Source organism: Hippoglossus hippoglossus, chromosome 6, assembly GCF_009819705.1.
Source record: "Hippoglossus hippoglossus isolate fHipHip1 chromosome 6, fHipHip1.pri, whole genome shotgun sequence".
NCBI lineage: Eukaryota > Metazoa > Chordata > Actinopteri > Pleuronectiformes > Pleuronectidae > Hippoglossus > Hippoglossus hippoglossus.
The window spans coordinates 11,262,368-11,274,679 of NC_047156.1; the positions used below are offsets into that span (position 1 = coordinate 11,262,368).

Here is a 12,312-nt window from a genome sequence, read left to right on the forward strand (position 1 = left end):
TTTCACTCACACTCCATATATCAATGGATAGAGATAGAGAACAAAATAACATAAAACAAGCTGCCACGGGTTTACAAGTGGAAAAACACATTTAGCGTATATGTGTGGATTTGTGTCTGCATGTTGTGCACACCAACACATATATTGCAGGCTTTCTAACTATGTATAGACTACAAATTCACTTGAATCATATTTTGTGATCCCAAACATTAAAATGAAACCATAATCAAATTTGTAACCACTGCTAAACCACAGTTTCCACTTTGCTGTATGACTCTTTTGCTGAATATGTCCAGGCTTAGTTGTCATTTTCTTGAGATAAATGTCATTACAAGTAGGCTGGACTATATATTATCAACAATTTCTTCTCTCAGATGTCGATGAACTGCTCCTTCCCGTAATTGGACGAATGGACCACTCGCTGGGCTGTCATCGGCCTTTGTTCCTGGTTTTTAAGTAACTTGGCAGCTGTTCTGGGAACGTTGCCAAAAGTCTCTTGAACCATCCACCATAAACAGTCCCTCAATTTTTGCAACAAAAAGAAGACAATGTTCCGGTGGCAGCGACATACATGGCTGTCCGAATCACTTTTTTTTAATACTATGACTGAGAGTTGGCAAGATCAGAAATGTCCAGATCCTACAAAGGGGCCACAAGTAGTTGCTTAATAATATTTGAGTATTTTGGGCTACCGCTGTGACCCCGGGGTCAAGGTAGCAGACTGTGAACTGCAACATCCACAGTTTTAATCCAATGTGGCTAGGGCTGTAATTTTCTGTCCAAACACAACTGAGCCTGAGAGAAAATAGAGCCTAAAGCGAACCTGACAGGCATTATGTTTTTTTTTTGGTCTGAACCTGACCTGAGCCTGACATTTTGGGTGATTACAAGCATTGCAGTGTAAAAAAAATGATGTAGGTAGCCAAGGCTAATTTTTATTTGAACCTGGCCTGACCTGACGGGTCCCAAAGTGCTTCGGTTGGCTGTCACCTCTGTACAACAAAAAGAGAAAAAAATAACATCTGTTGGGTGTTTTGAGAAATGGCAAAAACTCAGCTACGATACAAACTGTTACCTCTACCAAGGAAGTTATGTTTTTCCCTTTGTACGTTGGTTTGTTTGTTTCTTTGTTTGTTTGTGATTGGGATTGCACAAAAACTACTTTACGGAACTTGGTGGAAGGATGGGACATGGGCCATGAAAGAGCCCAATAATCTTTGGAACAGATCCAGATAAAGGGGCGAATCCATGGATTTCATTTCACTTTCGTCAGCTTTTACACAAGATTTTTAAGTGTGTGTCATCTGGTGATGATTTTAATCAAAATCTGGAAATATAGCCGGCTTAAATGTGGCAGACACATGCTCTGGATGTGTGGAGCATGTGTTTGGAGCTCGAGAAATGAATTCAAATGCCTCACAGCTTGAATCAGAGAATGAATATATCTTTTATGCATTCGATTGAGTAGAAATCACAGTAATACAAGCACAGAACCACCCAGTGTACAGCAGAACTCTCAGGAGAATGGGCAGGGATGGAACAGACATTGGGCAGGGATCAGTCCTAAACACAATTTATGTCATCAGTGATGCTTTCACTAACGGATTTATTCTTTGTGTGTGAGGGAGTTGTCCTGAGGAAGTGTCCACCCTGACAATGAATCTCACAGCACGGAGGGATGACACTATTTGAACTATTTAACCTATAACCTAATCTTATAGGTAACACGGACCCAGTCATATCTGCTCAGATACACACACAGAGTCGGAGTTAGAATAGATTTATTAGCACCAATGTGCCACGATAAGCCTATCCCATCTTGTTTTATGAGTGCGGCAGCAACTCTCTTTTCTGGGTCCAACCTCTCAGCTCTCATGCGGAATGAATGTGACCTCTGTGTGCACTTGGCTCTGACCCTTCCACAACTTCAGCGAAAGGAGAAAAAAAGATGTGGATTTCAACTGGCACGCATCTGTGTGTACACGAAGGAGAGAGCCAAAGAAATCTATGTTTACTTCAAAACCAGCCAGGGGGATTGAGACTGCATGCTCCTGTCTAGCAGACATGCTGCAAACAACCCACCGCGTGGCAGGATCTGCTGCCTGAACCCAAATACAGCTGCTGGTTCATTCCTCACACCAGGCATGACACACATTCTCATGATCACATCCACAGGAGCTTGACACTGTAATCAATCCAGTGAGCTCATTTTATCTCATGACACCTATCACATTTTGGTACCACTTTTCTTATTAGGCTCCCTTTAGGCTTTACATGCTGCGGTTGTTGGCTTTAATAATTTTCAGTAAATCATTAACTGATAATTTATAGGACAGTTGCAGACCATTGATAAGGACGACCTTTGAGGTGGCAGGTTGTGTTTGCATGGCACCAGTTTCATCAGGAAGGACCCCGGGAATGGAACTGTCAATGGCTTACCTTCCCTAAAGAGTCGCCACAGAACTTATAAGGGTGCTAACCAAATTATATTGTTACAGTCGAGCACCAGTTGACATTCAATCAATCGGTAAGAAAGAAAGTCAAATCATCTGGGTGAGAGAGCAAGTAGGATCAATGAAGAGCCGATGCAAGTAGCCTATGCATTTATACTTGTGTGCTAGCAAGTGACGCTACATTTGTGGGAAGGCGTGCAACAGGCTACTGTGTAGGTCATTGGAGAAAATGGCGAGCCGAAAAACACTTTTCAAAAGTTGAGGCGCTCTCTGTAGTAGGCTAGTTGTAAGGCGAACTGCAAAGCTGGCTGTGGCAACACATCTAACCTGATGAGGCGCCTGGTAAAACACAAAATAGAGTACATTAACTGAACAGTGAGCCATATTTTATAGTCTTCAAGCCAAGTCTCCCACAGCAGCAGCAGCTTACGTCAGCAACACGTCTGCAGCCAGCACCAAAGATGATGAAATGTACATGGACGACGACATTTCATGTGAGGCATCAACAGCTTCATCAAGCTTGTACTCTGGATAACAGTTTTACTAGTGAGTTGAGCCACCGGCGGACTCAAATTTCCGCTTTGTGGCAGAACTTTGAGGCGGATACCACCACCTACTGCACCAGTTTTTTCAACATGTGTATGACTTGGAGAGGCATTACAAGAGGGAGCTAGCTACTGAAAAAAAGTAGCTTAATTCTATACCAAATTTTTGCCACCGGCACTGGTACCGCATTGATTCAAATGTGACAGTAGCCAACTTTTAAATACCATTTACAACTGCAGACTTTATTACAAATCTGTTCTCCATCTTACTGCAATATGCACATCCACCTACTTTTGCTCCTTTAATAGCATTAAACACAGTCTTCATAGAAACTTTCCACAGACCAGAGGATGCAAAGTGACCAGCACATGGTCTGAACTGAGTCCTGGCAGTGACACGCATGCTGAGGGCCACACCCCTCCAGGAGCAGCAACATAATTGGGAGTGTACTGTCTGTCTTTCCTTGGGTGAACGACCACAGGATAACACACACACACACACACACCCACCCCACACACACACGCGCGCGCTGTGCCAGGAGTTGGAGAGAGCCAGTGTGCGCTTAAAAACAATTAAGGGGAGGGGAAATATCTGGGGGGAAGTTTTCAGTTCATCCATCCACTTTGTTTTCACTCCGGACGACGCTGCGCACGTGTCACACTTCACTTCTGGTGCGTTGCTTTTCTTTTGTTGCTTCTTACTGAGGAGAGAGACGCTTCTGTTCACTGCGCGGGCACGTGTTGCGTGTGACAGGAGACGCAGAGCGCGCAGGTAAGACGCACAAATAACAAGAGTTCTTATGTAAATGACTCAGTTTTTTTTCTAACCACAGTTTAGTGCAGGTTTGAGCTTAGTTTAACTTCATGTTGCTGAATTTCACATAGCAGACACAAGGGTTATGCTTTAGTAGACATTTTTTCTAGATTCACACACTTTTCCTCTGTATAAAATATATATAGTCTACGTTTTAATCAGATATTGTTGACAACTCTAACTTATGAAAAGTGATTTACAGATGTTTCAACCTTCAACTTGTAAAAAAACTGAATTTTTACTTTTAAATCTCAAAAATGTCAACTTTTAAAAACAGCTCTGTTGCATGCATGGTGACAAAAACTTTTTCACATAACACAATGGCTTTTTTTTAAAAGACCATTAGCCGGAGATAATTTGATCAACCCATTAGGGCCATCTCATCCTTTTTATTCTCAAGAATCATATCCCTGGTAATAAAGGTGGTTCACGAGAGAGCAGTAATGTGTAGATTCATTTTTTTAACAGTAGAAGATGGAGTTAGAGGCTCATTTAATGCAGTTTGTCTACTCAGCCTCAAAATAATGCATCAGTATGCTCTGGAGGTTTATATATATATTTTATATATTTTTATGTATGTTTGGAGTTGGTTAAGTGTCAGAATATGTAGACTGTGTTTGGAGGGTAGCATTGAGACAGTGTCTGAGCAGGGGGTCAGTGTGGGGGCTCCAAATACCCTCAAATTGAATGTGACCAGGTGCACTTAAAATGTGCACTTTGCGGCTCTACATTAAATATGTTTTAGTTAACGTACTTCCTTTACATATGGAGCTCATTGAATGTGTGTACACTGTGTTTCTGTTGGTTTTTTTTATGTGTAACAGAAAGCCAGCCATCTTTCTCCTGCCTGTATATCTTTCCATCTCAAGCACCCACGCTGCAGTTCTAAAGGTTTAAATCTATCTCCCTACGAGGAGCCCGGGTCGACAGGAACTGTCAAAGAAAGGCACAGAGAGGGAGAGTCACAGTTGTGTGTGCACATTGATTTCCCCGGCAGCGTTTCAGGCCTTTTTCGATCAGCATGACCGAGGTACATAAATGATTTCTGCTCCGGGACACAGAAAGACAAGTCTGAAAATCTTGTCCGATTTTCTCTTTTTAAACACTGTCCAGTCGTTACGCCAGTGAGACGGTGTCTGCCAGGCACAGTGGATACAGACGGCTGTATACACAGGCGGCTACAGGTTTACACGACATGGGGCAGGCTGGGGACTCCTGCTGAGATCACAGTCGGGTAATGGGCGCTTGTGAGCTTTGCAAGGTGACAACACACGTTGTGGCTGAGACTGTTTGTACTCTTGTACGATTGCGAAGTAGATTTGATCATATGTTATCGTGTGGGACTAAGTGAAGGATTTTGTTTGGGTTTGCAGGTTCTTAAGTGTACTATATCAATCAATCAAAAAGAATTATAAACCCTGAGCCTCCTGTTTTCTTTCATTCACTCCTGTTCTGTGTGGCGTGCATGGATTGATCCAACGTTACCTTAGAAATCGCGGCTGTGTTTTGAATGGCTCGCAGCACCATTCCTGCGCTCCGTGACACCGTTATGCTGTTCGTGCTGAGGCTTTTTCCTGGACCACGATGAAAACGCAAAAACTGAAAGAGGTGCTTTCTCAAAACCCGACGGATTTTGAGCGGAAAGTGTTATTAAAACATACTCGTAGCCATGCCTGTGCTCTGATGCGGCCTTATAAGGACATGTTTCTAGAATTCTTCAGTGAAGACAGAGACGGCCGCTGTAGGGCACCTTCACTGCAGCGGTGATGTTAGTGTGTTTAGAGAGTCTACAGCAGCTAGGTGCCAATGACTCGCAGACAGACAGGCTGGCTGGGGTCTGCCTGCCCTGCAGCTCTGTGGCCTTTGTGTTTCCCTCGTCTATAATGAAGTGTACTGAGGCTGTTGTGGAGACAACCACATGAGCAAAGCCTTCCCAGGATTGAGCAAGAACAACAGATTAACTTCCCACATCTGTAGAAGACAGTGTTGCTCTTGAGAAGAGCTGCTGCATAGCACACATGGGTGTACCCTTGTATCCTCAGGCCCTGGGAGACAAGTGTGAGCACTTATGACTGTCAGTCACTGTTTCCATGGCCTGTTTCTCACCTCTTCTACATCAGGTTAGTTACACACACACACACACACACATGCAGACCTGTTTAGCCCGTGTAGAACTACTCGTTCTTGTTGTCTCTTATTAACGAACCAATCATCATGTTCTTGTTTATGGCGTTGTCTTGGTTACAAGGTGTGCTCTTTTGTTTTTAGCGGCCTCTTGACTTTGTTTCCACCTGATGTTTTTCCATCCTGTCGGTACAGAAGAGTTGAAACCACAGATCCAGTATCACTTCTCACCCTCGCTCTCCCACCCTTCCATTCACTCCCTCGCTCTGTGTGACAGTATAGACGTGAGCTGGCACCGGTCTGTTGTATACGGCTGATCTGAGGAGCTGCGGGCTCGGCCTACTCTTCTACAAAGATTAAACTGCAACATTACCGTGAAGCGAGTCTTAAACAAGGGCAGCATAAGCGCTATGATCCTGCTGTGGTGTATTCGGTTACTATATACCAGCAGTTGCCCAGAGTATTCTCTTACTGGTGTTTTCAGATAACAGTTTAGGGAGGGACAAAATGTGGACAGACAGGACCTCGGGGCTGGAATTTTATCCATCTCCTTTGGGTTTTTTTCCCCCTGCAGACAAACTCTAGATGTCTAAAACGGAAGGAATTCTCCTGGAATGTCCTCTCGCCGGAGCATTATACCACTCACCGATTTCATGCACACATGTTTCAAGCAAGAAGTGTGATTGTCATGTGAAACGTGTTATGTTTAATGTGGTGTTGTTAATGTACCTATATGATTCAAAACAGGGCCCGAGTGGTTCGCCCTGAGAAATCCTCATGTAAACTCTTTAATGCGAGGGCAGGGGAGTTAAGTGTCAGGACTGCACCGTGTGAGAGGGGCATTCTGTAATCAGGCTGCCTGTGGATATCTGTTCGTACGATTTATTAGAATGTAAACGGCTGCAGGAAATACAGACTTTGCTAATGGAAAGGGGATCAGATGGTCCCTGCTCTGGCCCACGGAGAGGTATTAGATATCCTTACCTAACGTGTTGTCCTATGCATGCATTCATTATTTAGGGGATAATTTACCACAGCATTTTTAAACTTCAAAGCTGATCTCTGTCCCGGTCACCCTGTTTGGATGATTGGATTTTGTGTGTAAGGGGATATTTTGCCTGTTTATTTTCCATTCACTTTTGTTTTGGAGTGATATGTAATTTCCCAAGAGATGGGCATGCTGTGCTGCACTTAGATAAGGTGTGGTAAATGTTTTTGGTTAGAATCTAAAATGAAACACAGCTTGCTGCCTGGACAAATTACGGAGAAATTAGCCAACACAATAAAAAGAGGCTTATTAGCATGTTGGTTGAGGTTTTTGATCTCATTCCAGAATAATCTTATGTTACCACGAGGATCAACTTTTTCATATTCACTTGTCTTCTGGCAACAGTTAATTCTTAGCATATTGTAATACACCAAATATGTGTGGGTGTGGGTGGTTTTGACAGGAGTTTGTAGATATTAGACCCTTCAGATCAATTTATTGGCAGAATTTGGACGTAGAGCTGGCGTTGCTTTTTCACTTTGTCTCTAGAAGACATTTAGCTTGTTATAGAATGTGGTACAACGCGTACTTCCCCCTTAAATATATAGTGTGTTTAAGTGCCAAAACATAAAGAGTGAAAAGTGGTGCTTGTCTGTATTTGAACTGTGTTGTGTTAATGTCTTTACAGCCTCATCTATAACCGCAGTTATGGCTAAAAGAACAACTTTGAAATGTAGTGCTCCTTATATCTGCTTTACAGTTTGTGTTCAGTGAAAACACAAACAGTGTGGCCTGGTGGAAGTCCCGTATTTTCCCTGCGAGACGTGAACTCGCACAGACTCACAGGGGAGTTACTTGCGTGCTCGAATGCAAAAAAAAAAAGAACTAGATGATTGACTGTTGCCAAAAAAAACAACAAATGTCTTGAGAGCTAGAAACAATTACCTATATTGTTGTGCCAGGGCAGTGCCTGTGGTCTGGGAATAAAGACAAATAGCTGTGCTAATGCACTCTGTCCCGTGGAGATGGAGGGGTTTGATAATAGTGTACTCTACAGGGCACCTGGGTGTTGCTAAATGCCTCACTGGGGGTGGTCTCAGTGTGAAAATGCCCATGGCCAGAGCGCTTTTTCACCATCTGCTCCTTCTTCCTGTCCGCTGACAGTTCCGGCTGAGAATATTTAAACTCTTATAAGATCAGCTACCTAACATTTCTTACATTTTGTTCAAACTTCCTTTTTTGTGTGACAATTACTGAGTGATGTCTACTGGTGATTGTTCGCTTTATGGCAGATATAGGCCCCACACAGTTTTTGTTTGATGTTGAGGAAAAGCAGGAGAAGCCAGTTTATTTGAGGAGGTGACACTTGTTGGATGCTATATTTTTGGAGTTGCACTATAGTGGCCGGCAGCTCTAAATCTGTCACCATTGCCATCAGAATTGTTTTCCATAACCCCCTGCACTGCGTGCCGGCCATGCTGCCAAAGACAACAGGGACTCGAGCTGTGGGCAGGAAACAGAGGTGTTAGCTTAACCTACATGGCACAAGCTCTCTGTTTCTCCTCCTCCTCCTCACCTCTCTCTCACTCCTTCTCTCTATCCCTCTTTTCATCTCTGCTATTCACTCTTTCTGCCGTCTGACAGCATCTAGTCGATCTCCTGTTGTCATCCTCTCCTCAAGAAAACAGTGTTTTATGCTCTTCTTTCAACACGCTTGCTCCTTTTGTTTGGGGGGGGGCCGTTCTTCTCGAAAGGTGCCAACAGGCCTGTACCGCTGATAGATGTGGGCACTCAAGCGGTGAATAGAGATACATTACTTGAATGGTGGGTGAAATCGTGTCACTGCTCCCCTGTTAGTGTTGGGAGGATGAGCCCCGCCAGCGGCACTATCGCTGTCGCTCACAAAGCGTGCACAGATTGAAGCCTTCTCACAGTCCTGCCGTCTTTGCTGATCGCCCATCCATCACACACAGCTCCATATCTGTATTTCTAACCCTGAAGGTGAAGGTGCCTCAATTTGTCATCTTAGATAAACAGCAGTCTTTTTATCGGGGTGTGATCCTCTCCAGTTCGAAGCCACGGGGCTCTTGGACGGCTGCCACTCTGCCCCCGAATCGACGTAATGAACTCAAGTTTTGAAACACCTCACGACAAAACTCGACAGGACAAATAAATGAAGAGAACTGATATATGAAATGAAATGCTTTTCAAAGCTTGTCGCTATCTGCCAACATGCCATTCTGCATTTTATCGTGCAATGCAGATGTGTGAGCACAGGCGTGATTGAGTGTATGTGCTCAGAATGACACCTTTTTATAATTAACTGGGGCGCTGCAAAGATCATATTCTGCCCTGAGGGGCATTCTCGTGTCTTCGTGTCCAAATCTTCCACATGGAAGCAAACAGTGTTTGTGATATGCGAGTGTGTTTGCCACAGGAGGATCTATTAATTTAGGTGGACATTGTTTATGTTGTCACAAGTCAGGTTGATGTGTGTTATCTGAAATGCGGTTGGAAGGAAAGTAAAGAGGGAGATGTAGCAATAAGGTCCGAGGGGGGAGGCATTCTTCTGATGTGTTCATTAGTTATGTCCCCTCCTTTGTCTGGCTAATTATTAGCTTGGAAGGTGCACAAATACAGACCAAGTAACAACTTGATATAAGGCATCACTGTTTGTGAGGTAAACCACATATATGTACATACACATATTAGATACATATACTACATGTAACATACTACTATTTGTAATTATGTAATTGTAATGATTCACAGTAAATGGCAAACGATTCATTGAGAAAGTAATCAAAATGCAGATTAATAGATTTTTATAAATTATTGAGTCCAGCTTCCTCAATTTAGAAACTTGAGTTCAAGGGTTTCTTTCTTTGAAAACACAGATTTGATCCTTAATAATGCAGATATTGTTTTATTTTGTTCTTAATTTGGCCAAAAAACATAGTACATGTCCTTCCAAACCTTCCTGTCTCCTGTGATGCTCCTGTGAGAGAGTGTAGTTGTATGCACATCACCTGCAAGAACATCACAGAAAAGATTAACAACTACATATATTAACTTCAAACTACAAGTTTTATACAATTGGTCCGTCGCAGTTACATATTAGTCAAGATTAAATATGTGTGAGTGAGACGTTGAGACATTTGCATGTTTCCACTGGTTCGATGTTTCCTGAACATAACCAGAAAAATCCAGTTTGTGCTACTATGTTAGGATCTGGTTCCATGTTCTGTTGCCGCACATCGCTCATGTTCTCCTTGCATGTTAGCGGCAGAAAGGCCAGTGAGTGTTCCCATGACGGATCGATCATACAGCTCACTTTACACAGTGTGAACGGATGTCTTTGCTACATGCCTCTTTAATGCACTGTGAAGTCCTGTATAGCACATGGACCATTTTTTTTACTGGACATAAAGGAGGGTCTGACAGGGTCATCAGCCAACGCTACAGAAATCGGGGAGTATCATTTAGGTGAAGGAATAAATGAGTTGGAGGAGAGAGAGAGTGGGTGAAAGAGGTATGGTCGGGTGAAAGATGGCAGAATGTGACTGCTTTGTTCTCTTGACCTTTGTTTTGGGCAAACAGATTTAAAGGAGACACAAAAGGTAAGTCAGGGACAGGCAACAGCTGATGTGGGGACGGGTAAAGAGAGGGGACATGCCTGGAGGGCTCCATGGTGAGACGGCTGAATAGTCACAACAGAAACATGTGTACATTTCCTGCATGAAGTTGAGATGAGACTGCTCTCACACACACACACACACACACACACACACACACACACACACACACACACACACACACACACACACACACACACACACGCACGTATGATTGCTCCTCCCTAGCTTGACTCTTTACACCGGTCTCCCTCCAGGGTTGCAGAGAGAAGGGCAGAGTGACAACGGAGCAAGACCATTCCACACACCATGAAGAAAGAGGACTCTGACGCACAGAGTGTGAATGAAGTTAGGACCCTGTTCTGCGTGTCTGGCAGTAATTATGACGGCAGAGGGAAGAGGATTAAGGTACGATCCCGTCCTGGGGTCCTATTAGTGGGATTGATGTTTTTGGCCACCCTTCCTTTTGGAGCAGGCATCAAACAGAGCGTCCCCAGGGTCAAACTCAGCCACAGAGGTAAGAACTGAGATATTGTTGATTTGTCTGGAAGTTGTACTGCTATTACATATTTATATTTACTTTTATACATTTTTAAGTTATTTTGCTGTTTGAGAACAAAGTAAAGTTTGGTTAATTTGCAGTAATTCTGCATGTTTTGTCTGATGTTTGCAGCCTTCATCTTCAGCGCACTTTATAGAAGTTAAACAGTGCAAATGACTGTGAATCAGAACTTTGGTTCCATTCATTTTCCTTTTTTTTTTTTCACAACTTTTTTTTTACTGTCAGCCCTTCAGCCTTTCAGTGCACATCATCCAGACCATGTGTAGCTTTGTCTGTCTCTTTACGTAACAGTTTCCCTCCACTCGTCTCTATTTCTCTTTCTGCACACAGACGAGAAGGAAAGTGAAAAGAAATATTACACAAAGTCCTACTGTTTAAGTATAATGAAAGATTTAGGATCCACTTACTGATCCATCAGCCCACTTCATCATTCCCTGTTTGTCATTTTTTGTGAGCGCAGAAACTTTTTCTGGCCACTTTTGGTGAAACACTTACACAGTCTCTTAATCCTCTAATCAACATAAATCCTGAAGTCTGATTTATATTAATGACGGTGGTGACGCAATGGCTAATGTTTGTGTTTAATGAAATACACAGTTATTGCAGTGCAGTCCTATAAGTCCGAGTCACATGGAGAACATACATCTCATGTTGATGTTCCTGGTCCATGGGAGAAAGTCGTTCAATCCGCTCTGTGTATATTAGCCAACTCTGTTTGCTTTGTGCCACCGAGGGAAAGCTAAATTATTGCTCCGCTTAAAATCCATCCTAAACTTCAGTGCAAACTTGACTTCAAAGTCTCCATCCCTCACGCTTCGTATCGGTTGCACACAAATGAACTTCAGTCCTGCTCCATAAAACTTAAACCCCACTGTGACCTAAAAGTAAACTCGCTCTGACTTCAGCTCCCAAAATCTCCCCTGGTCAAAGGCTTCCAAAATCCGTATGGCTGGAAATAGATACACACGAATGTCCAAAGTAAATATATGTAAGTAGCTGCAGGAATAATGATTGCTATGGACAGTGTTTACTCAGCAGTTAGTCACGAATTTAGCACCACAGTTTGTTATTATTTAATGTTTGTTCCAAACTCACCAGTTGATAAAATGGAGCTCATTCTGTCATATATGATTGGTTTTTATTGGGCGCCGATATTTCAGACAACCGATCTTTTCTATATATCCAGTCAGA

General features: G+C 43.0%; 1 protein-coding gene across 1 annotated transcript in view; it reads left to right on the forward strand.

Annotated features, from left to right (window-relative positions):
• The first annotated feature begins 3,464 nt into the window (after positions 1-3,464).
• sema3d (sema domain, immunoglobulin domain (Ig), short basic domain, secreted, (semaphorin) 3D) overlaps positions 3,465-12,312 on the forward strand; it is a 31,070-nt gene continuing 22,222 nt past the window's right edge. The window contains exons 1-2 of the mRNA XM_034588624.1: positions 3,465-3,770; positions 10,817-11,076. Of these exons, the coding sequence (XP_034444515.1) occupies positions 10,869-11,076 (208 nt within the window). The 5' untranslated portion in view covers positions 3,465-3,770; positions 10,817-10,868. The remainder of the gene's footprint in view (positions 3,771-10,816; positions 11,077-12,312) is intronic.